Source organism: Heliconius melpomene, chromosome 9 (genome assembly GCF_056956725.1).
Source record: "Heliconius melpomene rosina isolate 202511_hmr_F chromosome 9, ASM5695672v1, whole genome shotgun sequence".
In the NCBI taxonomy this organism is placed as follows: domain Eukaryota; kingdom Metazoa; phylum Arthropoda; class Insecta; order Lepidoptera; family Nymphalidae; genus Heliconius; species Heliconius melpomene.
The window spans coordinates 5,301,655-5,329,469 of record NC_140397.1 but is presented as its reverse complement, the minus strand read 5'-3'; the positions used below and the strand labels follow the sequence as shown (position 1 = coordinate 5,329,469).

General features: G+C 34.3%; 1 protein-coding gene across 2 annotated transcripts; it reads right to left on the bottom strand.

The window, feature by feature from the left end:
* On the bottom strand, nt 1-27,776 carry cic (Putative transcription factor capicua). Of its 2 annotated transcripts, none has more exons than XM_085190564.1 (30): nt 27,639-27,776; nt 20,647-20,791; nt 18,994-19,692; nt 16,547-16,711; nt 15,955-16,117; nt 14,822-14,921; nt 14,347-14,568; nt 13,966-14,105; nt 13,427-13,580; nt 11,289-11,388; nt 10,323-10,946; nt 9,867-9,953; nt 8,584-8,668; nt 8,188-8,373; nt 7,635-7,765; nt 7,174-7,353; nt 6,736-6,837; nt 6,399-6,518; nt 6,005-6,168; nt 5,597-5,706; nt 5,031-5,357; nt 4,399-4,539; nt 3,939-4,077; nt 3,540-3,637; nt 3,021-3,195; nt 2,587-2,741; nt 2,065-2,220; nt 1,562-1,740; nt 1,035-1,158; nt 1-704 (listed from the first exon to the last, which is right to left on the bottom strand). In XM_085190564.1, the coding sequence occupies exons 2-30, from the start codon at nt 20,746-20,748 to the stop codon at nt 649-651; spliced, it is 5,184 nt and encodes a 1,727-aa protein (XP_085046690.1). In that variant the 5' UTR covers nt 20,749-20,791; nt 27,639-27,776; the 3' UTR covers nt 1-648. The 2 variants fall into 2 exon arrangements, with proteins under 2 accessions (XP_085046690.1, XP_085046691.1); XM_085190565.1 differs by having other exon boundaries at nt 16,556-16,711.
* Nucleotides 27,777-27,815: the final 39 nt, after the last annotated feature.

Genomic DNA, 27,815 nt, shown 5'->3' with positions numbered 1-27,815 from the left:
TTTCTTATAATTAAACGAATTGCAGTTCACAACGCTATTAAATGCATCAAGGCATTAATAACTATATCATATATTTATTATATAACATATTATATCTCCATTGTGTATTTAGTTATAACGAGATGGCAGTAATAGTTTTAAGCGTGTTTAGAAAATTGTATTTTTTTTTTGGACAAATTCATTCATTTTCATATGATATCAATAGATTTACAACAATATAATTCATTTATGTACGTTCATTATTCTATATGAATCTTATTATTGAAAGATATTAATTTAATATTAAAATGAAGGTATAAATAAGATCTTTTCCATGTATAAACATAGATGCACAAGAATAGTTTGTAGTATTATCTTTATATTTATAAATATCTTAAATTTAATTTCAATGTGTTTGGAATGACAGATTCAAAATGGCATTGCCAGATATTGTGTAACATCAATATGTAACATAATTGTGTTCTTTTTTTGATATACTAGAAACTTTTCTTATATATTTTAGAAAAGGTACAAAAAAAATTACGTTTCCTTAAAATTTTTATACGTTTTCTAAACATTTTTCCAGTTTAACACATTGAAAACATCACAATTAATATAAAAACTGCCATTTCACTCTCGTACCACAATGGAGATTGTGTACCCGCATCGCTAACTGGCCGTCGACGTCGGTTGCAGAGCCGCAGATACTATTGGGGAGTTTACATCTGGAATATTAGAATATAATAATTAAATAGGATCGTGGAGGTGGAGTGGGATAGCGTTTACTTTAAGTGACAGTATTATGTCGATTCCCACTCAGTGAAAAGAATTATTAATTTATATTTTCATATCTTCGCTCTGGTGTCGAGGCAAAGAGCGGCGTTGAATTCTGCCACTTAACACGCAATGCCTTCCGGAAGGCGGCAGAAAGTTTAAAACTAATAAGATTTTTTTGATTTGCATAACTTCTTTGACAAAGAATGATTTACATATTATTGTTTTTATGTGTTTCTGTAATAGTAGTTAGAAAATGCAACATAATTATAGATACTTACTGTTAGGTGTATTGACTTCAGAATGCGGCGTGAGACTGGACTGCTGCGCCATTATCTTCTGCCGTACTTCACGTATCTTTAGCTGTAGAGACATTTTTGTAGGAAATATATCCGTGTGGGCCGCCTGTGAAACGTTTATTTTATAAATAAATTTAAATAAAATATGGCGATAAAAGAGACATTTTTTCTATTAAAATGTAAAATATTTTTATTTTCATAGAAGCAATCCAATTAAGAAATCATAATAAGAACTATTATTTTAAACAAAACTATTAAACATATAATCCAAACTATTAAATAAAACTTTTAAACGACAAAATAAAAAATTGTAGTTAACTAAAAACTCCCCAACACAAAGTGCCGATAAATAAGTAACAAACTAGACAAAAAAATATAATTTTAAAACGGTTGAACATATTTTCTTCAATCATGGCAAAGAAAAACTAAAAACTTCTCAAAATCTTTCAAACAATTCCACCTAACAATGTACCGTAACAACTTTCCTTCTACACTCCTTCCAAACCCACCTGAAAGTGAGTAGTGGCCTGCGTGGTTGGGAACATGCCATGGTCATGGAACAGCTTCATAACGAGGTTCCTCCTCTGCTCTAGCACGCGGCGGTGACCGGCCTCGCCGCGGGCGTTGGCGCCCACGCTGGCGGAGGAGCAGGGTGTGCGGGGTGACATCTCTTCTGTTGGTTCATTTGCTGGAATTTATGTATAGAAAAATTAGATTTTTTTGATTTTGATGATTTGATTGATTATTTTGTGAGATATTTGATTTTTGTATGTATGTTTCAATTGTAATTCTTAAATCGGATTGGTATCGTAAAATATACGATGTCATTGCATGAAACGTGAACTGCTGAAATATTTTTGGTTTATTCTTTTTTTTTGTGTTAAGAGAAGGTTCGAAAATATGAAAATTGAAAAAGAATTAACCATATTAACATAACAAAACCATATTAACAATTAGGAGAGGATTTTTATAATTTCTGTTAATATAATAATAAAGAAAATAGATATCTCACCTCGGAAACTATCCAAATTGAAGTCAGGTCCAAAGAATGTGTTCCCCACTAGCTTAGTGGTGGTGTGGGGCGTACCAAACGAGTGCGGGGTCGGCATTCCGTTACCGTTCATCACTTCAGACTCTAGTTGAGGCGTGACGACGGTTGATTCGTCTTCTGTTAAAATAAAATAGAATTCTTACTTTTTATAGTACTATATAATAAAGCAATTACATAGTAGCAACTATAACAATATTAAGATTAATATGTGCCAGGAAGCATGGAGCCTTAAACGCTACGATCTCTGCACACGTCTTCTCATGGCGAGAGATCCTTATGCTTTTTACTTGACGTACCTTCAGTATTACCGATATTGTGTAGAAATTTTTGAAGGTCAACCGAGGTGCCTTAATATCCGTCGACTAAATTATAGAAGACAAGTTGGTGAGTTTCGTAAATTAGGCGGTACCTGGGAAACGGAGTGTCTTCCCACACAAAGTTCCCTCTGCCCACAAAAAAGTATAAAGCTTCTTATATACATACCCATGGGCATCTTATGGTGTTTCTTCCTCAAATACATCTGCGGGCTAAGCGCGGGCAAAGCGGGCATTGAGGGCAGCGCGCCCGGGCTGCACGCCTCAGGCTTGAACTGCGGTAACGTACTGAACTTCTGCTCGAAATTCACCGTCTCTAGCACCCTGGGAGAATAATTGTCATTAAATACGATGGAAATTGTATGACATTACATTTTAATATCGACGTTTTTATAGATTGATTCCAGTCGTAGCGCAGAGGCACAAAGTATGCTGATCACACTATTATTTAAAAACTACTGAACCAATTTAAATGAAACTTGACATTGAACTTGACTAATATAGCTTATAAATCAGAATAACAAATAAACTTAAATTTGGCTATAATTTCACAATACATAAGTACGTGACGCCGCATTTGTGTCGCTAGTATTCAATACTCACTTATCCCTCCCATCCTCATTGCCCTTCTTAAACAGACTCTTCTTCAACGAAGGACTCGGCAAGTTTTCCATTTTTTTCGGCGATTGTAAAGCTTCTATATCGTGGGGTGTGGTCGGGCCGCTTTCTGATCGAGGTATGTTGGGTTCGTTGCTACCCGTTGAGCCTGTTGAAGTACCTGTTCAAATATAATAATAAAGCTTTTTTTTTTCATAAATAACCATTAAGTATTTAATCTATACATATAAGAATGATGATTGCTTCTTTTTTGTGGACACTAATAATAGAAACGAATGAACCGATTTAAATACAATCTTTTCGATTCTATTTTGATTTTTTTTTGATAAAATTCCTTAACATTTAGTCTGATTATATAGTTCTTCTGAAACGATTGGGCCGATTTGGATAAAATGTTGTTTATATTACAATAGGATAGTTTGAAAATGTAATTGAACCCAGTAAGTGGCGCTATAATTGGCGTGTTCTTTTATAGACAAGTTAAACTAGAAATCTTATATGTACCTCGACTCAATCTCTTCTGTAACGGAGCTCTGCCCAATTGGGCCGGAGTGGGGGCGAGTGGGAATGGCCTTGCTTCTTCTATTGGCTGGTCCCATTGCCTAAATTAAAACAAATATTATATATTATTATATCTATGCAAACTGACATTACTATACGAGATGTGAAATAAAATAATAATAAAACAAAAATAAATGTTTATATTTGTATGGCAGAAAGAACATAGTGTTAAGACACACCGTTCAACACACATTGTCCAATTGTTGAGATAATGCGTGTTGAGTGGCGAAACTCAACACTGCGCGTTGTCTTGTCACTAGTGTGAGGAAAAGGAAATAACTGACTCCACCGAATGAAAAAAATAGAACCCACAAACCCCGCTCTTAGAATAATATTACTTACGTGTTAGTTTTAGTCATTGTGTTGTTATTGCTTTGTGACACAATAACAGATTGACCGCTTTGTATATTTTGATTTGGCGTTTGAATCATATTTTGATTTAGATTCAGATTCTGGTTTTGATTCTTATTTTGATCAATTTCTGTAAAAAAAAAATATAAATTGATTATTTTCTTTACACTGTATTCCGCCTAAATTTAAGACATTGCAACTTTAGTGGCGGATCTCTTCACCGCACTTTGTCTACCAGAACGAATAAATAAAAAAAGTGAAAAAGGCTATTACATGCCCCCTTGTGGGAATACTTACTTTTTAATTACTTTCATTCCCTTGCTTTTTTGAAAAAGACAATCAATACGCAATGTCTCAAAAAATTAGACGTAGTGTCTAACACTAGATTCTCTCTGTCTGCTCTGCTATAAGCGGGATAAAGCGTAAAACAAAAAAAACAAATACAAATTACCAGAATTAAAAGGTGTCGTGACATAGCTCAACTTCTGCAAATGTACGTAATGGAGTGACGTATCATTTGAAGGGTTTTCATTCTGTTGACTTGTTTTTATTACCAAATTACCTGACGAGTCCAACGATAGGGTAATCGGACCTGAAAATACAAACAATTTCTCAATTCGTATATGAGGAATATTTTTTTCCTTTTAATTTAGATTGTTGTTGATTCTGGAAGAAAAGAAAAGTAGCCCTCGTGGCGCAGGGGCACTAGGGTGTGACTGTAACGCGACAGTTGTGGGTTCGATCACTTGAGGAAACAAAATATTTACTTAAATTTATATTTTCGTTTCTTCGCTCTGGTAACAAGGCAAAAGCGGGAAGTTAAGTTCCGCCACCCAACACGCAATGCCTTCGGAATTCGGCGGAAAGTGGAGAACGGAGTGTCTTAACAGTAGTATCTTCCCTCTGCCTACCCTACTGTGAACGGGATACAGCGTGAAGCTAATTTTGAGTATAATTGTAAGGATAGAAAAACAATATCTTTTACTATTTCTTACGTTTTTTTAATTACTTTTCTATCCTTAGAATAAAATAACACTTTAAAAATAATAAAAACATATATCAAAATGTCAAAATTAAGAGTACCTGTGACATTATCTCCGTAATTCCTCTTAACCAACGCCAATAGGGCTGTATTGGGTGTTTTGGGTTGGGCCATCGATACATTCTGAGGTATCGATATTCCACTCGATATGACATGTACGTTAGACGTCGTTGGACTTATAATCGATGATATCGAGTCTAGTGAAGTCTGTGTCGATAGATTCGGCGTGCTTATCGATATTCCTTGCACGCTGTTAGTTATACTTTGCGTGTTAGATGTGAGGGATTGTGAGAGATGTGGTGAACTTGGTATTTGGTTAAGAGGTTTGCTTATTTGTGTGAACGCTGTCCATTGCCGGTGGTTGTCACCTGTAATAATTATTATATTTATAATTATAAATTATAGAAATTAATCTGAATTTAAAATTATTATTATGCGGCATTCAATATAAATACTCGAATATCAGGCCAAAAATTGTGAAATAGTACCTTAACAATAAGATCGCCCTTTCTACGCTGATTAATGCGAGATACAACATGAAACTAAACTATAATTAAACCAAAATTAAATAAATAAATAAATAATACTAAATAAGTTTTCATTTTACCTATATCAGCGTGAGTAGATTTGAAAGCACCACCTGTTGGTTGGAACACTTTTGATCCGCCGGGACTTGAAGCCGTTATACCTCCCAATAGATTATCAGATGAACCGGCCCTAGAATATAACAATATATTAGTAAAAAATATCTTATCAAAACAATTATAAGTATGAACCATTTAAAATTGAAAAAGATATTTCTTTTATTATAGCAGAAAAAAAAAAACAATTTAGAATAGATTAGATAAAAATTAGGCAAGCTATTAGAAAATGTTCCATTTAATTCGTAAAAGTTAAATGATTATTTTTTAAAATTATTATTTATATATATTATATGAAAAAAAAAATAGCAAAATGTAAACAATCCAATAACAGTTGAAGTATATTTATAATATATAACCAATAATATAATTACCTAGCCTTAATAGCTTTCGGTCGCCTCGTATGGTCGTGTGGAGGCAAATAGTCGCGAGTTTCGAGGCCTTCTGAATCTGAATCTGTCACTTTCTCCCCACATTTAAGATCAATTTCTATATTTTGAGCCGGAGCTGGTGTTTCCTCTATGGTTTGACTTATTTGCTAAAAGTAAATACATTGTTTAGAATAATATTTATTTAAGGTTTTTTTTAAGTTATAATGCAATGTGTTTCTCGACATCGAGGCAAAACGTGGCATTGAATTCCGCTACTCAACACGCAATACGTCCAGAATTCGGCGGAAAGTGGGCAGCGGAGTGCCTTAACACTCTCTCTGTATCTATCCTGCTACATGTGTGAAGCTGAAAAAAAATCAAAATTCAAATCCCTTACCATAGGTTCATCATCACTAAGTTGCGGGGAGCCGACGTGGTTATAGGCTTGAGCGTTTATTGTTATTTCAGCACTTGTTGGAATGCTTGAATTTGGACCTTCCGACGGTGTGCGAGGACTCTGCAATTATATTTTTGTTTAATCATTTTATCATAGAGCAAACATTTAGTTTGTTATATAATACTTGGATTACATTTGCCTACCATTAATAATAACTTTTGTTTTTAAACAATGTTAAGTTCTTTAATTAAAGTCTCCAGAAAAACAACTTATTTTTTGGTATATATTTTACTGTCATAATAACAGATTATAGAGAAAAATATATATATTTAAGTACCTGTGGCATAGAGCCTGTGGGGTCGCGACTACTGGACGACTTGCGCCTGTCCTTGTTACACCATTTCCACTCAGGGTGCGCTTTGAAGTGAGCTTCTTTTACCTTTCAAATACAACATAAAATGTTATTAACCCCATACTGATATAATAACTTAATATATCACTCCATTTTAAAGACATTTTATATTGATTGACAGAACCCAACAACAAGCTTTTAGTTAATGAATTTCCTAGGGAGAAAAATTTAGAAAAAAATTCAAAGCCAATTATTTCCTAATTTACTTACTCTAAATTCCAACGGAATTAAAACAGAATGAAACGATTCATAACGGAATGTGAACACACACAACCATCATATTTATGCTGGCATGTAACAATTATTTTTTTTGTTTTTTTTTGCAACTGTTATTGTATCAAACATACATATACTAAAACTAACCTCGCTAGCCAATTCATTATACTTCTGTTTCTCCTCCGGCTTCAAGGAATACCACCACTCCCCCAATATCTTGCTTACAGTGCGATTGTCTTGATTTGGATGCATTTGATGCACGACTTGACGATGGCGTTTGGAGAATATCATGAATGCGTTCATTGGACGACGGATCCTGCGTTCCTTCTGGGAAAACAAATTAAATAAATAAATCAACTTCACGTTGTAACCCGCACACAGCAGGGTAGGCAAAGAGAACTACGTGTTAAGACACTCGGTTCCACTTTTCGCCGAAATACCCTAAAAATTGAGTTAAAATATAAGTGTGAGCTTGTTTACAATAAGTGTCTGTGTTATGAATCTAAGCAAGTGTTAATAGTTTTTAGCGAATTTTGTAGTATAATAATAATTGTACAGGATAAATCTACGTCAACATGAAATCTGTATGTATTACAAAAAAGTTCTACCTTTTCTTGGCCCACAGCTGGTTGATTAAGTGATGAAAGACTTTGTGTGCGTCTATTGTTGTCCCCATTGCTGGTATCTTCACATTCAAACACTTCGTCATCTTCATCTGTGCACATTGGTGTTACGCCATCTATATATATAAAAAAAGGAATTATATTTATAATATTATTAGTAATAAATATGAATAATTGGGATAAGACAATACAATCTTTTAGACAATAAGAATCGCTCAAAACAAGGAACATGGGAATGCATTGAAGTGGGCCTTCACCCGAAGAGAGGCTCTTGTACACTAACCAATGACTAAAATATTAAATTACTCTTTTTTGGAAATTCATTTTAGCTGATTATTTTAAAATTCACGCAGTATATCGCAGATAGCAGGTGATGCAGAAGGAACCTGGGAACCTAGTGTTAAGAAACTCCGTTATTCTTTTATCGTATATGTATGGCGGCGCGGGAAGATTAGCGGCACTAGTAATGTCCAGTTATACCGTTGGCATGCTATATTTACCTACTAAAGTGAAAAAAAATAGAATCTAAGGAACTTACCAGGTCCCTCCACCTTAATCTGATCCTCGGTCTTCACGACCGGCGTGTGCGGCGTGTGAGGGGTGTGAGGTGTGTGGGGGGTGTGGGGCGTTCGAGGGGTGCGCGGCGAGGCGGGGGGCGAGGGCGCGCGGATGAGGGGCACCAGCGACGTCCAGGGGAACACCGTGGGCACGCCGCTTGTCGATACTGGAACAATCATGTCGTGTTAAAATGGAATGGGAAGTAACTCTCAAATTACTAATATAATACATAATATAAATACCACAACTGACGTATTAAAATATTTCCCCTACTTGAAGTGTTACAAGTAACTTGTATAATATTTTATGTTATTACTTAATTTAATATCGAATTAATAATTATTCGAATTTCTGAATATTTCTTTAAAATATTTACCAATAATAGTAGCATGTGATGGCGCAGGCAACACTGGCAGAAGTTTATTCGGCGTTACTATCACTGCACTATTTACATTGTTTACCTGAAAACATACACTTTATTAATATAAAATAGATAGAGAATAAAGTTTTAATATACCTTGACAATCATTTTTTACTGAAATCGTCGGCCAGTCCCTAATAATAAATAAAATATTATGTAAATCATGCTAATAAAACGCAATGCAATAGGTGATTATCTATCTATGTAACAATAGAAACAGAATTATTACAAGACATTTTAAGCTGGAGCATTGACTAAGAATAGACATCGTGTTCTTCACCTTTTAAGCATTACGAGTACATTCACATAGCCTGATAGTTAAAATGTGCAAATGATTGTTTTTTTTTTGTTTTTAAAGAAAATTTAACGTTTACATAGTAGATTGTGTAACCGAAGATATCAATACTATTATAAAAATATGTAATACCTCTTTTTATGAAAAATCTTTCACAGTTCAAGCAGTGCACTTATGGAACTCGCTACCTAACTCTGTACTGTCGGGCAATCCATCGCTAAATACTTTTAAAATCAAATTAAAACAAAATTTTCTTAATCTCAATTAGATTCTTTAGTAGTCGCTTTGTCTTTTTCTTTATTAATTTTCTTTTCCTGTTTCATCTCTTTTGTGTCATTGTATGTATTTATATGTTGTATGTGTGTATGTTTGTATAAGTATGTTTATATAGGTATAGTAATATTGATTAATATTATGTATTATATATATATATATATATATATATTATAATATAGTGTTATATTTGTATGTAGGTTTATTATTATTATTATTAACATAATATTAAAATACCGCACCCGAATCATTTCTTTTAACATCTCCTACATTCAAGGGTTTCTGGTAGAGATCTCTATTAGAGATAAGTTATCCATTGTACACATTTTTTTTCTATTGTTATAAGTTTTCTGTACTTTTTTTTTTTCTTGTGTGGTACATAAATAAATGAAAAAAAAAAAAAAAAAAAAAAAATAAAGATTTCTTTAGTTGAACGCGATTATCCCAGGATTAGGATTAGTTTTAGTTTTTGTTGGTTAGTCAATGTATCGAGGAAGGGTATTACATATTATACATATATATTATATATTTTAGATTATATATTATATATTATATTTCATTATGCAAATTATTTCGCTATAACTCACTGTCAGTGATTCAGAGGTCAGAGTTATTTCAGACATACAATTACATAACTGTTAGTTTATATAAAAAATAAAATTCTACATACATGATCACCGTTATCCATACTGCGATGGTCGTGCTCTGGCTCGTTGTTGTTATTTATTTGTTGTAACTGATGCTGTTTGTGCTCCATCTGTTTAACATATTGTTAAATTTAAATATTGTACCTATATTAAATGTGTGTACTTAAATTGTAACAAAACACAAACAATAGAAAGTATAGCAATAGAAAAACAAGTGTAAGCTAAAAAAATCTACAAATTATCAAAAGCATTATATATTTTATTTAAATATGCCTTTTTATTTAAATACTTCGTTTTCCAGGTACCATCCAATTTTCAAGACACCGTACTTTGACGAAGAAGATACTATTTGTATTTGTCGGCATTGGTAACCACAATCAACACGAGGAAAAGAAAATAATTCGTTCCTAAGAATCGGAATTAAACTCACAACGACTGAGCCACAATAATTTAGAGGAAATAATAATTTACCAACTAACCTGAACAGCATCAGTCGGCTCGTTTTTTATCACCACAACCGTTTTCTTCTCTAGTGACTTCTGCGGTATAACATAAAACCTTGGCACCGCCTCCTTCACATCACTGTCCACAACCGACACTAACCTCGCTTGAATCGGGGCTGGTTTCACTATCCTCTTATCATCTAAGCGAGCCTCGGAGAGCTCTAAACCCCTGGGTTCCATCCCCAACCCGCGTGTATCCTGAGGGACTGTATGCTCCTCATCATCATACTCCGAGACCCTTCTATTGACAAAATTTTCATTGTTCACTGGTGATGCCACTTCTGGTCTGTATTGTTCTAAGCCGTTTCTTCGTAATGGCGTCCTGTATATGTCCATATCGATGCCATTTGTGGGTATTCTGTGTACCACTAAGTTGTGTGGTAAATCAACGTCTTTCCTAGTGTTTGCGATACTGGTTTGTATATTTTGATTCATGCTGTTTATTATGGATATATTTTGAGGTAAATTCAATGATGAATTCAAAGTTGTCGGAGTTAAGTTCTGCTGTATACCACTTTGCATGTTTAGACTCGAAGTGTGCAAACCGATCACGTTGGAGTGACTCGATTGCACTGTAGTAGGTCCGTTGCGATTGTCAATCTGAAATAAGAAAATAATTTAGTTGTTTTGGTAAAGTAAAATTTCATATTTGAATAATATACGAGGAAATAAAACAGTCTCTTTTGAGATCAATATTAAGAGCATTAAATAAAAGATGGTGTCGTATTATATTGTGTAACTTTTGGATAAACATTACTTTACTATAATTGAGATCAATATGCAAAACAGATATTAACTAGTTCACTTTAAAAGAAAAATATTGATTATTGGTGTATTAGTTTACTACATAATTATTTGACAGTAACAAAAATTTTGGTAATAAAAAAGAAACAAAAAATAATTATTATACAAAAGGTTAACCATAAATAATATGATAATAACCTGATAATGATAATTGTTTGGTGCTGGTGACACCCTTATGACGCTGGTGGCGACACTTCCTACAGGTGAATTAACTCGCGCCGGCCGGAGAGACTCGGGTCTGTTGAAAAAAATGCACATTTAATTAGAAAATAATTAAGTTATTTAAGAAATTAACATAGTCAGTTTATAATATCTCAAATCTTTATAAATAAAAAAATATCTAATTAGTCAACATAATAGTGTCATTTTAATCTACGTTCAAACAAATTTTCATGAATGACCATGGACCATTCTGAATTGATCCAGATGTCAGATTCAAAAATTAAATACAACAAAGTTAAAAAAACTTAAAATTATTAAAAATCTTTTTAACTTTGTTTAGGTTTAGTTTAGTTTACAGACTTATGTGGAGCTATTGCATGTTATATTTTAAATAATCTATATATATAAAAGGACTTGTCCTCACTGACTGAGGTAAGACGCACGCACAGCCGTAACCGCTGTGCGTAGGAACGTGAAATTTGGACAGATATTTACTTTCTTAATCTGGACATCCACTAAGAAGGGATTTTGAAAAATTTTTACCCTAAAGGGGTGAAATAAGGGTTCAAAGTGTGTATTAAATCGGCACCGATTTTTATAAAATTAAAAATTTAGATTTTTAAAAGTATTTAATTGAACACGTGTTTCATCGTTTTCTAGAATTCTCCCCCTAAGGGTGCAAATAAGGGGTTGAAAGTTTGTATAGAATTTTTTTTAAATCGGCGCCAATTATTTATAAAATTTGAAATTCAGACTCTTAAAAGTATTCTGAATTTTAAAAAAAAAAATTGAAAAATTTTCATAGTTTTCTAGAAAACTATGAAAATTGAACACATGTTTCATAGTTTTCTAGAATTCTTCCCCTAAGGGTGCAAATAAGGGGTTGAAAGTTTGTATGGAAAAATCTTTAAAACGCCACCGATTATTATAAAATTTTTAATTTAGACTCTTAAAAATATTTAATTGAACATGTGTTTCATGGATTTCTAGAATTCACCCCCTAAGGGTGCAAATAAGGGGTTGAAAGTTTGTATGGAAAAATCTTTAAATCGCCACCGATTTTTATAAAATTTGAAATTTAAACTCTTAAAAATATTTCATTGAACATAAGTTTCGTGGTTTATTTTAATTCATCCCTAAGCAGTAAGCAAGCGAAGCTGCGCGCGTCCTCTAGTTATATATAAAACATAACTAATCCAGTAACCGATAGATAAAATACAACTAGATCTACTACACATTAACCTGATTATATATTTATAGATTTTTTGGGGAACATAGGGAAGCACTAAGACAAAATTTCTAATATAAAGATTTTGTTAAGTATATATTATGTTAACACATTAGTGTTGGTTGGATATAAGAAATAGAACTGACACTAAATATTATTCAATAGAACGTTACACACAAGACACTAAATTATAATTAATTCGGCTTAGTTTTATATATGAACTCGTATCTAAAGTATGCAAAGATTAACATATTAATAGACAATTTGTACAAAGACTGAGTGACGTTTGTTACAAACATTAATGCCTAAAGCACATATGCTGTATCATATACATATGGCATACTTTTTTTCTTTTCTATTTCTAATTAGCTTCACGCTCTATTCTACATATAATAGGGCAGAGAGAATCTAGTTTAAGCAAGAGAACGAGACCCTAGTGTTAAGAAATTCGGTTCCTAATAAGGAATTAAATGGCGAAACTAATGCAAGCTTTGCTTTTTTACGAGAACAAAATCAGCTTCACACTCTATCCCCCACACAGAAGGGCAGGCAAAAGGGACCTAGTGTTAAGACACTCCATTCTCCACTTTCCGCCGAATTCTGGAGGCATTGATGACTGGCGGAACTCAACGCCGCGCTTTTGCCTCGATACCAGAGCTTAGAAACGGAAATTTAAATTTAAGTAAATACTTCGTTTCCTCGAGTGGGGATCGAATCCAGAACCGTCGCATTACATTATACATAGTGCCTCTAGTGCCTCTGCGCCACGACGGCCTCAAATTGTAAACGAAATCATTACGAGAGCAAAATATTAAATATTTAATTTCCTTGAGTGGGAATCGAACCCACAACCCGTGGCGTTTACCTGATGATCTTGCGCTCATACCTGATGACGTTGTGGTGGTAGACGGCGTGGTGGGGGTGGGGGCGCGGCGGCGGCTGCGGCGAGGAGATGGGCACGAACACGTTGCCGCGCAGCACCGGCGACCCACCCGGAGGAGACGCGCCCGGGCTGCCCGAGCGCGAGCTGCCCAGAGACACTGCACACACAGACACACCACTATATAATTGTGACTTAACATTGTGGGCCCAAAGGTGGCATCATTTTAATACATTATAATGAAAACAACATGTGTATTACAGTACTATGGACCCAATTGTGGCTTCGCCCGCTTGTACTAACTCATTATTAATTTGCTATTGTGCATTACTTTTGTTTTCTAATCATAATATTATTTTTAACAATCTATTTCTATATCTATATATTAGTTTCAGCCAATTCAATAAAATAGTTATTTACAGCAATTTCGTTGAACAACATTCTTTGAAATGGCATAACTTTTTCATTTATAAACTGACTCAAATAAAACAAACAGTAAATCTTAAGTGAATGCTGCGATTAAATCAACTACACATCTTACTCACCCAACATATTAGCAGCCTCAGTTTCATCAGGATCAAAACGCCCAGCGACTCGATAGCTGGGCGGCGTTGTGTCTGATTCGCGTGAAGTCTCGTCCCCTTCCACGCCTGTGCCGTTTGATGATAAGGATTTACTGCTACTTCTGTGTTTAGAAATTATAATTAATATGATTAATATAGAAATATTTATTTTGGACGATAAATGAATGTAAATATTCAGTTTTTTTAAATAAGGAAAAGCAAATATACATCAACATGCCAAGCTGTGCCTCATAAAAATCGTGTAAAAGTGGAGAAAGGAATATTTTAACACTAAGAACCTTTTACCTACCCTGCTAAATGCAGGAAACAGCTTGAAATTAAAAGAAAATAACATCGTTATACCTTTGCTGTTGACCATGCTGTGCCAACGGAGTGTTAGACGATCTTCCAACACTTCGCAAAGACAAATGTCTTGAGCAATAACCTCTCCTTTGACTCTCTTTAGTGCAGCCGTCTTTGGAACACAGACGCCGCCATTGTTTTCCGTTATACTTTTTACGGATTCCCGTGGGAGTTGATACCACGTCGCCTTTTTTGTATTTGTGGGGGGTGGTCGCTTGTGATCTGTTTTAGGAATAAGCATACGAATAATTATATATAGCAAAAGGTTAAATATATTAGAATGTACTTATTAATATTTTATTCTATTTTATTGTTTCAATATGAAATAATAAATGTACATTTAAAATTTACTAATTCATAACTATCTTTTTAGAAATAACGCTGATTTACTGATTACACATGGCAGTATTTTAAGCTTAAGAAGTAGTTTCATATTTTAATTAATTTATTTATAATCATATATCGTATATTATACCTTGGAGTAGGGGCCTGAGATCGTGGTGTGAGGCTGCCTTCAATTAAACTAGAAGTGCTGCCCCGACTTTGAAGACTGCTTCTTTTACTATTGTTACAATCTAAGAATTATAAACAAAAAAATAATAAATTAGACATTGTTACTATATATTTTTATTACGACGTCACATCAATAGAAGATAATATATCATAAATCTATAGTATAGTACTACGAATAAACATGTTTTTATCTTATAAGTCAAAGATTTATAAATAAAATCAAGGTAATCGATAAAATGATAGTATTAAAAAACTTTAAATATATTTCTGCAGTTGTATCAATCGCCAAATTTAGTTTACTAGTATTCATACAACATAATGTGGTCGTGGTCGTGGCGTGGTCGTGGCGCGTGGTTTACACTAGCAAATGACTGTAAATGCGGGTTCGATTCCTATTCTTCGCTCTGATGTCGAGACAAAGCGCGGCGTTGAGTTTCGGTATTCAATATGAGGTGCCTTCACAAGTCGGCAGAAAATGGGAACAGAGTACCTTAATATTAGGTTCCGCCATACCTGGGCAGAGGGAACCTAATGTTCTGTGTACCAGAAACAACACGAACCTAAAAAAATGTGTTATTCTAATCGATCATATGGATTTCGATATCTGCATGATAAGTTATTGTTATCTAAACATAAAATACCCCAGTCAGTAATAAGTAATATTTTTATTAAGTTTATCTTTGTATATATATCAATATAGAGTGTTTTCATAATATATAATGTGTTTGTTGAACTTTATTATATTAATTATGTAATATATTATTTCATTTTAATATTAAAATATTTATTAAATTTTAAGCTCATATTATGTAAATGATAGTTTTATTTTAAAGTAGGACCCGATCGATTACAACAGACAAACCGACAAAAATTTTAAACATATATGTTTTGGATCTAATATAGATAGATTGATAAATGCTTCCTTCCAATAATAGGTTTTCTCATATAGGTTTAGTTCCGCTACTCAACACGTAATACTTTAATAAATCGGGGGAAAGAGGGGGAAACAGAGTGTTTTAACACTAGGTTCCCTCTACCTACCTCCGTGTATGCGGGATACAGCGTGAAGGTAATTATAAGCTTCCAAAAACTTACCAATATGCGAAGGCTCTCCCAGAAACATGATATTTTCGCTATGCAAATCGTCATCACTTTCCCCGTAATCATCGAACCTGGAACCATTCGACAAGGCGCCCACTGCCACTTGGCCGACGCCCGGCATCGGCGACGAAGTGGCGAAGTGATCACTTATTGCATACTGGAAAATTTAGTTTTAAGTCAGGAGTTCTATTTAATTTAGAAGAATTCAGTTTCATTCTGTTTAGAAGATTTTAAATCATAGAATAATATGTTAGTATGTTATTGCAATGTGGGTTCAATTCTAATTAGGGGAAATGAATTCTTTTCATTTACTTGCTCTGGTAAGAAGACAAAGTGCGGCGGTTAGTTCCACTACTCAACACACAATGTTTCGAAAATTTGTGGGAAGGTGAGAGAAACGGAGAATCCTGGGATCCTTCTGCCTACTTTATTATTGCCTACTTTTATGACGAAGGTCTCTGTTTTTAAACTGGTGATTTCTTTTTTATAAAACAACAGAATATTTTTATTTATATTAAGTTTTAAAACAGATTTCCTCTAAAAAATCATATCAATCATGAAATGCACTAATAAAAAACCAACTAACTTCACTCACCGGCACAGATGCATGGTGCATGTGCATATGCTGCATGGGGGCGGGCGAGGCCTGCGAAGCGTCCTCCAGCTCATCCGCCCACGGCGGCTGCAGCAGGCGGACGTCGGCGCGGGTGACGCTTACTATCTCCTTGCACGCGCTGTCACCGTCTGTCACCTTGGAAAATGAGGAAAAATGGTTTAAAAGACAAGCTTTAGAGTATTTTCTTGTTATCCAGAGCAGGCATAGGGAACCTGGAAACTAAGTGGTAAGACAGTTCATTCTCATTAAAACGCTTCCATTCTCGGTTTTGTGCTGAATTCGGGGGTATTGTATTTAGTGGCGGAACTCAACGCCGCGCTTTGCCTCTACACCAGAGCAAAATAATAAAAAATGTTCAATATTTGATTTCCTCAAGTGGGTATCGAACCGACATCCTTTCGCGTTTACAGTGCTGCACGACTGGCATCTTTAGCTAAGTTAAGCGAAAGTTACTAAAAATCGTTATTTCCAATATCTATACAAATATAATAAAGCGGAAGAGTTTGTTTGTTTGTTTGTTTGTTTGTTTGTTTGTTTGTTTGTTTGAACGCTAAGATCTCTGGATCTACTGGATCGATTTACTTTGTTTTTGTTTTGTATGAAAGCTGCATTCTTCAGAAGTGCTATAGGCTATATAATATTACATTACACATATGTACTAATAAATTAAAATACTTTCTAATTTGACATGCAATTTATTCTGCCATGTTAATAACAACCGTCGTTGCTAAGCAACGGTTTGCAAAGTTTGTTTGTTATTTTAAGAAAACGTCACCCAAAATGAACTTATATTTTGATATTCATCCTTATAAAAATAAATATATTATATAATATTTAATAAATATTTCTATAGTTCAAGCAGGCGTAGCCGCGTCCGGGTCCACTAGTATATATATATATATATACTAGCGGCCCGCTCGCGGTTTCACCCGCGTGTGTTATTATTAATTTCTGTCTTCATGACTACGTCCTAGTGACGTTTATGCAAAATTTGAGATTCCTAGCACATGTAGTTTTTGAGATTTCGTGATGAGTGAGTGACCTTTCGATTTTATATATATAGATTATAATGTCATTCATTATAATCCATAACCATACATAATTCGCGTAAGAATGTCTCGAAACATATTTCAAGTTTACTCATACGGCTAAACAACTGTGAAGAAGCCAACGCGATGAATGCAATTGAGATAGAGCCGGTAAGTGAGTCATCATTGATATCTATATCTATATTCATTATTGTAACTACTTGTTATACTAAAAGTTAGATCTTTTATGAAAGATAATCATAAGATTATAATATTTTTTTTTTTTAGTCAGTGGTGTAGCGTGCCTTAGAGGGGCCTGTATCAAAATTAGTTGCGGTGCCAAATAAAAGATTTGTCACAAAAGAATAATATTTCCTTTTTTTTATAAGCTATATATTAACTCGAGATTAGGCGATATTGTGGGTAACAATTTACAATTTTTTTATTAGGGGCCCATGAAGCCCGTGGGGCCTTGTATCATTGATAGGGCTGATACGGTGATAGCTACGCTATAAATGAAGTGCCTTTTATAGCTAGAACAATTCGACTTTTAACACGAAAAAGAATATAATAGAAATAAGAAACTTAAAAATATATCCAATATCTATATTATTGCATAACTATTCATACTTATGAACATATATAACTTAATTCTTTGATTTAGAAAAAAAATTAAAAAGCTTAGCTGCCTGCATCATTTTTCATATAATTTAAAATATCTCATTTTAATTAATATTACTCTGGTCAAGTCAATTAACACATTTATGAAGTTGATACTAAACGGAGAAATAGCTAAACGTAAGAGGGATATTTTTAAATAATAGATTATCTATTTAAACATAAAAAGCGGAGAAATGAATATATTAATAATTATCTATTTATTAATATATTCATTTCTCCGCTTTGGTAACAAGCCATTGAGTTTCGCCATTCAACATATAATGCCTCGAAAATTCGGCGGAAAGTAGCCAACGGAGTGCTTAACACTAGGTTGCCACTGTCTACCTTGCTATATACGAGATACAACGTGACAACGCATGCTGTAGATAAAATTACCGTTTCTATATATTATTTTTAAACTTGAAGTGCTTGGTTGGTAGGTAAAGGGAACCTAATGTTAAGACACTCCATTCCCCACTTTCCGCCGAAATCTCAAGACCGTCATGGCACAGGGGCACTAGCGTGTAACTATAAACGCGACGGTTGTGGGTTCGGTTCCCGTTCGAGGAAATGAATTATTTAATATTTTCATGTCTAAAATATAACGCAACGTAGTCAATAATATATTTATTAAATAAAATATGTCACTACTTATTTATGTTTTAGGATTAGAAATTACTAATTACCTAGTTTAGTATAAAAAAAGCTTTTAAAAATGACAATTCTTACCTTAACACGAATCTTGATGGGCGACTTGTTCACCTCATACAGGGAACCTTCAACGAACACATTATGCACATTCTCCCTGTTGGGATCAGTAGTCCTAAAAACACACGCGGAACCTATCAAACGCGACAACTGATCGATTTGGGGGCTCGCGTCACTTATCACATCATATCTGTTCACACCGAATATATCACTGTACTCCATTGGTTCGTTCTCCTGGCCGTCCAGTTCCACTATCACCTTGCAGCCATCAGCCTGACGTATCACCCCCGGTATGTAGACACCCCGCTGTTTCGCCAGCACTCTATGGTCCCGCCATGAAGACAAATCTAGGTTTGGGTAGTGTAGGCTGTATGGTGGTGATGAACGCGGCACTATTGGTGAAGGCTGCATCACGGGTGCATATGTGGGCGGCGTGTAGTCCATGGGAGGTGGACCAGAGTTCGAAACGTTAATACAGTTCCTCTCCGAGATACTGTTGGTGCAGTTCCTCTCAATTTCCTCCAGCTCTGAAGGATCAAATTTCCGTTTTTTCGGCAGGTTACGAACCGGCGCCTGCGTGGGTGTTTGTTGTGACGCTTGTGCGTTGCTGCTCGCGTTGCCTGGATTCGTAGGATTTGCCATTGTGATGTTGGGCGTGGGATTTGTCGTTGATTGGGACAGGCTGACTGTCCCCACGCTGCTGATTACTGATGCCGGAATCTATACATACAAAATAATATTTTTTTTAATTTTCTACATAATCATAGGCTAATTTTAAAACACCAATTGTATCAATTTAACGTATCACGAACAATACAAATCTTCTATGGTTTTTATACCTTGTAAGCAAGAAGCTAACTAGAATATAAACATTATAAAAAACCACGACCACCAAATCGATAAAAACAATGCCGTACAAGGTTTAGAATATAAATATTTAATCAAAACCGATGCACCAGGCCTGTGTTGAGTACCTATAGATGAAGCGGCATTGTTCTTACCGAACTCGTATTACCTACTGATTAAACGAACATTTTACGCAAGCGGAAAACCTAATATTACTAAAATATATATTTTAATAGGATGTTTCCCTAAAAATAGCTCAATGATAATTTAACTAAAATAATGTTAAAAATTGTTTCTAACTGAAGAATGTCACTTCCGGAGAACAATGAGTGTCTAGTGAGATGTAAGTTATCAAAAAATTATTACAAAAAATATCTCACATTACTTTGTAATATCTTGTAATGGAATAAAATGTTTTTTGTTTTTGAGACCAGTCGTGGCGCAGTGGCACAAATTGTGACTGTAAACGTGATTGGTTGGTGTTCGATCCCCAATCGAGGAAATTATATATTTATCTAAACTTATATTTCCATTTTTCCGCTCTGGTTTCGAGGCAAAGAGCGGCGTTCAGTTCCGCCACTCAAAACACAGACACACTCCAGAATTCGGAGGAAAGGGGGAAACGAAGTGTCTTAAGGCTAGATTCTCTCTGTCTACCCTGCCGTATGCGAGATTGCGGGAAGCTGATTATTTTTTGTAATAATTTTGGGATAATAATAAAAACAAAATGAAATACGGTACCCTTCATAGGCGAGTCCGACTCGCTCTTAACCGGTTTTTTATATACCACATACATAATAAATCAAAAATATATATCAGCATATATACCTGATCGTCAATATCCGGATATAGGTGTGTTTGAGAACGGTAAAGGGGCCGCGGGGCGGGGGGCTGCGGCTGCGGAGCGCCGCCCGCGTGGGCCCGCTGCATCACCGCCTGCCGCTACCACGGGTCACTCATTGCGCACCGACACCTGGAATTTATAGAAAACATTGACTTATAAAATAAATAACAAAAATATTGACAGTTTCAAAAGATTGGCAGAGGGAACCTAGTGTTAATACACTCCGTTCCCCAATTTTATAGTGTTTGCTTTAATATCATATTATTAGCATTTAAAAGCACCTAAGACAAAAATAAAGACATAAAAATATTTTTTAGTTTAATTTTAATTAAAGTTTAAACATATTACCTACTTCTGTATAAGTTTGTATAAGTAATCATTTATATTATTAAATAAGAATAGTCTAATGCTGTTGCTAAGGTAAGCTTTTTAGTTTAACATTACTTCAAATAAATTTTAAAAAATAATTTCTCAAGGTTCGTAGACGTAAAGCTAAGATTTGTCATAAAACTTATACTTTAGTTATAATAAACTTCTTTTCAACTTTTATATAACAAGTTTCATATTATTATTTCTCATACATTATGTACCTACATTTCACTGTCCCTATCGTAACGTTGCATCATCTGAATAACATAGGGAATTCGTTTAAAAAACAGGAATTGTTATATTATCGTTCGTCGTTGAATAAATAGTGCTAATTTCACGTTATTTCCCGCTCACGGCAGGGTAGGCAAAGGGAACCTAGTACGAAATAATAGAGACGAAGCCGACGAAATAATAGAGAATAAATACAGATAATATATATAAATAAAGATCATATTAAATATTTCAAACCAGCCCTTCCCTTCTTTCCCAGGGCCCCTGCGCCACGACCGGCCACAACTTAACTAATTAATTAATATTACCAAAATCAACTAAAATAATCTTTTCATTGCTTTAAAGCTCACCAATCAACCAATTTTCAAGCACACAGCTTATTTCAAAAAATTAATAACGCCTACTAAAACATACATCGACCAAAGTCGATTGTCGAGTGGAGGGTTGTCAGATGATTATTATCTTCGTATCGCGCTATCATTACCGACACTGCGACCTAAATAGCGCTAACGCGGAAGTAAGTTACGTTTTATTTTAAGATCATTAATGAAATAAATTTACAGCTGTGCAAAATGCACTTGCTTATTGGTATGTTGCGAGGATATTATGGCGCAGCAGTGGTGGCACGAGGGTGTGACTATAGCACGATGGGGTTCGATCCTCACTCGGAGAAATTGAGAGTTTTTGTTTATTAATATTTTCATTTCTTCGCTCTGGCTCCAAGATCGCTATATCCCGCATAAAGCAGGGTAGAGGGAACCTACTATTCCCTCCCGTTACCCACTATCCGTCAAATTTTTCCAGGTATAGAGTGGTGAACCTGAACCGCTCTTTGTCTCGACATAAGAGCGAAGAAATTAAAATATAAATTTTATTTCCTCAATTAGGAATCGAATCCACAACCAGTCGCGTTCAGTCACACTTTGTGCACCTGCGCCACTCCTGGCCTCTAAATCTAGCCAGGCACATATTAGATGGAAACAATTTTTGTCGCAGTAAGAATATCATCCTACCTATTTCAGGTTCATTCAAAATAGAATTAGCATGGATCAATAACCTGCAATTAAAAGGATGCCCGTTCCACAGAATATAGATTGCAATCAAATCTAAAACAATATTTAACATATTATTTTAACCCGACTTCGGCGAGCCCAAACGGAGGGTTATGTTTGTAGCGCGTATGTATGTATGTCCGTTCCATTATTTCTTTGTAACTGTTAAACCTGTGAACCGATTGATTAACGAACTTCTTTTTAGTTTATGCATTTGTATTGTTTATAATTCATTTGTTTCATATAATTAACCTAAATAAGTATAAATAACATTAAGTAATTTTTTTTTTTTAGTTTCACGCCTTTATGCCGCATAAGTGTTAAGACACTTCTTTCACCATTTTCCGTCGAATCTTTGAGACATGGAGTCGGAGTTGAGTGGCGGAACTTAACGCCGCGTTTTTTGCCGTTGTCACACGCTTATACTCCTGCGTCATGACGACCTCTCATATATTTACCTAGTAATACGTCTAATCAAGAAACTGAACGTAATTAGAACGTTATCGCTTATCACTCGCCATTGACGTTTTCTAATTACATAGATAGTTTGATCTTCGATTCGTTAGCACTTACAAACACTTGTACACCAATTAACATGCTGCACTCGTTATCTACATTCTACTATAATATTTAAATGTATTTATTTAAATTTATATTTTAATTTGATCGCTCTAGTGTGGAGGTAAAGTGTGGCGTTAAATTCCTCCACTCAGCTCAGAATGCTTCCTGAAATCGGTAGAAACTGGGGAACGGAATGTCTGAACACTAGGTTCTCTCTGCCTACCCTGCTGTGTGCAGGTTACAGAAGTAAAGCTAATTTATTTATTTTTTATGTATTTAAATGTAATATAGGCGATATGACCAGACAAAAAACCGAATGGTATAATCTACTAAACAACGAAAGCAAAATTTTACATTCATAAGTCCCGTTTTGAGCTGAAAAACGAATGGTCACTATAGTAAGGATAATTTATATTATGATGAAACCTTTTACATAGCTGTTTCTTCTAAAATCTTAAATACAGATATACTATTTGACACTAAAGCAAAAAAAAAAAAATAAAAGAAAAAAAAATACCTCAATAGGTAAATAAGTATAATACCAGCACTTTCCCGATAAAAACGAACAAATAGCATCAGTTCAGATGGTTATCTAGAATGATTCATGGAATGGGATTTACTTCGGTACACCAAAACGTGTTCCGACACGTCCATTACGCGTGGACTGACCTTGATTAGGAATCCTCGCTAAGCTACTGGTTGAATATATCATAGGATGTAATGAACGCATCGAACGGATTTTTAATATAATAATAAAACTTTTTGTTACAATACATTTAACTTTTTATAACTATTAATCTTTTACTTCACGCTATATCCCGAATATAGGCAGGGTAGGTAAAGGGAAGTGTTAAAACACTTCCTCATTTTCTGTCGATTTCTTAAGGCATTGCGTGTTGAGTGGGGAAACTCTCAACGCTTACGCTGAAATGAAATTAATATTATTTAATAATACAGAATCCATTCGGATTCCAATTTCCAGAATGTGTTGAATGGCACAAATGATGCCAAGGATGTGCAAATAAATAACCCTACTCTTTGGCTCAGATTGTAAACTTAAAAAAAAAACTGTTTTTTGTTTGTCGTTATCATATACATTTTTATACCATTCGAAAGTGTAAAAAAATACAAAATCGACCCTGATATTCTTTTATATAGTACTGAATACAAATCAATCTTCGAAATTGTTTCTTCCTTCCCTTCTGATAATATTATATTGAGAAATCATAAAAATGTAAAAATTAGTTAAGGAGATGAGAACGGAAGACCTATAGCGGTAACCATATCCGGGAAACACGAAACGTGGACATATGGCGACCCCGGGTAATCTGGATGCACACCGTGTGTACCGTAGAGATGCTGTATTCGCTTACAGTGCTAACTTCTAATTCATATAATTTATTTGTTAATATTATATGAAATATACACATATATATTCATTAATTTCATTGGAAAATAATATTATTCAAATAGCAAGTGTATAACTTATTCGTTGTTTGAACGTCAAGTAATTTGAGGTCAGGCACAAAGGTCAGCGTGTGACTGTGAACGCGACAGTTGTCAGTTTGATTCCCACTCGAGGAAATGAAATATTTATTTCCTTTGCTCTGGTGCCGAGGTAAAAGCGTGGCGTTGAGTTCCCCACTCAACACGCAGTGCCTCCAGAATTCGGCGGAAAATGAGAAACGTAAGTGTCTTAATGGAAACGGAGTGTCCTAACGTTAGGTTCCCGGGATACAATGTGAAACAAAAAAAATCGGTTCATTAAAGACCCAAGAAGAATCGGCTGAAGAAACACAACATCTAGTTTATTTTTCATAGACTGTTCTCTAATTATTACAAAACGAAAGTGTTATAGTATTTGTGCAACTATTGTTGTCATACCTATTAAGTGTTTATTTTGATTGTATATGTTGCTATAAATAAACATGATTTAATTTAAGTAATTTTTGTTTACTTTTATTTAATGAATATAATATAGTTTTGTATTAAATTGCCATGTTAAGGGTGACCTGTAGCACAAGGCTCTATTCTGGGTCCGTTTTTGTTCCTTTTGTACATTAATGACTTACCTCACCTTATGAGAGATATCTGTGAAATAGTGTTGTTTGCAGATGATACATCTTAAGTTTTTAAGGTTAATAGACGGCAATTGGAAATTGACGATGTGAACAATGCTCTTTCTAGGATATTACACTGGTTTAGTGCCAATAACTTGCTTTTAAATAGTAGTAAAACTAAATGTATCAGGTTCTTTACTAAGAATGTGCAACAAGTAGAAACCAGGGTCTTGATGAACAATGAGGAACTTAAAGTAGTTAATGAAACTGTTTTCTTAGGTATAACATTAGATGCTAAGTTACAATGGGGTCCGCATATAGAAACTTTATCTGGTAGACTTAGTTCGGCAGCGTATGCTGTCCGTAAGATTCGTCAACTGACCGATGTTGACACCGCGCGTTTAGTATACTTCAGCTATTTTCATAGCATTATGTCTTACGGCCTATTACTTTGGGGCAGTGCCGCTGACATAGATACCATTTTTGCGCTCCAAAAACGGGCTGTCCGAGCAGTCTATAAAATGGGTCCACGGGAGTCACTAAGGAATAAATTCAAAGACTTTAACATCCTCACACTACACTCCCAATATATTTATGACAACTTAGTATATGTGCATAAAAATATTAATAAATTTGATAAAAACAGTGACCTCCATCAACATAATGTAAGAAATAAAAATAAGCTTGCTGTGCCCTTCTCTAGGCTCCATAAAGTGTCTCACTCATTCGTAGGTATACACTTTTATAACAAAACAAAAATATGCTGACATTACTCTATCCCAGTCAAATAGCAAGTATACACTTAAACTCGCAATATAAATAAAGGGCAAGTGTTGATATTTTATTCATTATCATCATTTATCATTAAGTCATAATAACCAGTTCACCTTGTTATTTAATTTAAAAAAAAGAATAAAAATAAATAAAAAAGACCAACCTGTATATATAACTTTACTCTTATGAAATATTGCACCAGATTGTCTTCAAATTAGTTCCATTCTTTACTTAATTAAAAGTGCCCTATTAGGTTTAAGTGGTAGTATATAAATATATTTTTTTGACATTAAAATTAAATCTGATATAAATCTAAGAACCTATATAAATTATGTAAAAAGTAACATGAATATTATTAAACTGAAAAGTTTGTTCGGTTGAATGCACTTATCTCATGAACTACTTAATGTACTTTTTATTGGTTGATCAAAAAAATTGTTGTATGAACTATTTAGTTAAACAGGCTATGTCTCATTGTAACCTAAAAAAACCTGTAACATATATCATATACAACCTTTTTAATTGCATTTGAACAACAGGCAAAGCCATAGGGTAAAAACTAGCATATTATATAGTTTATGAAACAAAACAAACTTGAACATAATTATATTAGCTTTCCAATATTACTCATCTGAAAAGTATTCTGGAACATTAATAATAGAATATACTTAGCAATCAATGACTGTTTTTTTTTAGAAAATAATTCTCAGGTGAGATCATATGTATAAAAATTGTTTTATGTGTTAAGATCTGTGTCACATTCTCTTTTGTCAAATTTTGACATTATTGTTGATATAATAAAATTAAAAAAATAATTAAATTCCTTTTTTTTACCATAGTTAATTTAATTGTCAGCTATGTACAAAAAAGTTATTTTGTTTTTTATTTTATTCAAAATTAATGAAGCAGTTGAAAGATAAGTACTAAAATGGTGGGTGGTTATTTATTTGTAGGTTATTTAATTATTTGCTATTATAAGAAGATCTTATTTTAACATGTCACATTCATTCTACAATATTAATGGATTAGATACAGCAATTTTAGTATCTATTTGTATTCAAATAATAATATAAAGTCAAAAATATTTTGTATAGGTTCCTTTTAAGCAGCTACATATTGAAAAAAAAAACAAATTGCAAATGAAATATGTAAAATAAGTGAAATGGAATGACAGTATAATTTAATTGGATTAATTAAATTAATTGCAATAAACCAGGAAATATTCAAATTGGATAGATATAGTATAAATAGGGTAATGTTGTTGGTACAAAAATAAACATTTGTAATTCCTATAAACAAAAATCGGTAAACAAATGTAGCATAATCATCTGACTCTATATGATTTAAAAACACCAATGACAATAATAATAGAAAGGAGAATAATATTTTTTACTACTTATTTACCAAAAGAAAAAGTTTATTAGACAAGTGACTAATATTTCTAAGTGTATCAAAATAATCAACCAAATCATTTGCAACGTGACATTTACGATAGCAGATAGCACTAATGCTGCATAGTTTAAGTTTTAATAAAGCAAGTTAACTTACAGAAATCGATTAAGGCAATTAGTGCATTCCGTGGTCAGTGGACGAATATTTATAAACATAGTGGTGCAAGGCTGCCAGTGCATTTATGTAGTGTAATCAGCTGATAAGAGCGATATGGACGCGGGCGTTCGTGGGCAGGTTGCATACGGGCGCATGCTTAGAAGTTGAACCGAAATCAATTAGCCCGCACTTGCGTTACGTGACACGGCGGCACGGTAGCACGGCAACATGTCACGTTGGCGCGTGCACTTCTATGCCTATTGCCTATAAGTATGACTAACCACGGGCTACGGGCTCCGTGGACGTGACCACGAGATCGAATACCATTACTTATTCACTGATGCAACGTTACAGCTACATGCGCAGACAACCTTTACTCACCGCTTTCCATTGTGGCGAGCGCGACGCACTGTAAACAAGTGAACCACATAATAAAACAAAATGGAAGTCCGAATGCTCCGCGCCGAGATGAGAGAATTTTATGAGCGCCCGAACGACACCTCCAGTTGTAAAACGTTGTTACTATCCTATCGTAGTATTTTAGCAGCCCCCCACCAA

Bases quoted from the DNA above. Each gene is read 5' to 3' on its own strand.
- cic (XM_085190564.1), bottom strand. From the start codon at position 20,748: ATGCAGCGGGCCCACGCGGGCGGCGCTCCGCAGCCGCAGCCCCCCGCC. The intron at 16,118-16,546 runs GTTAGTTGGTTT...TAAATTTTCCAG, and splicing joins CATCTGTGCCGGTGAGTGAA to TATGCAATAAGTGATCACTT. The intron at 3,196-3,539 runs GTACATATAAGA...ATATTTGAACAG, and splicing joins ACAGAAGAGATTGAGTCGAG to GTACTTCAACAGGCTCAACG.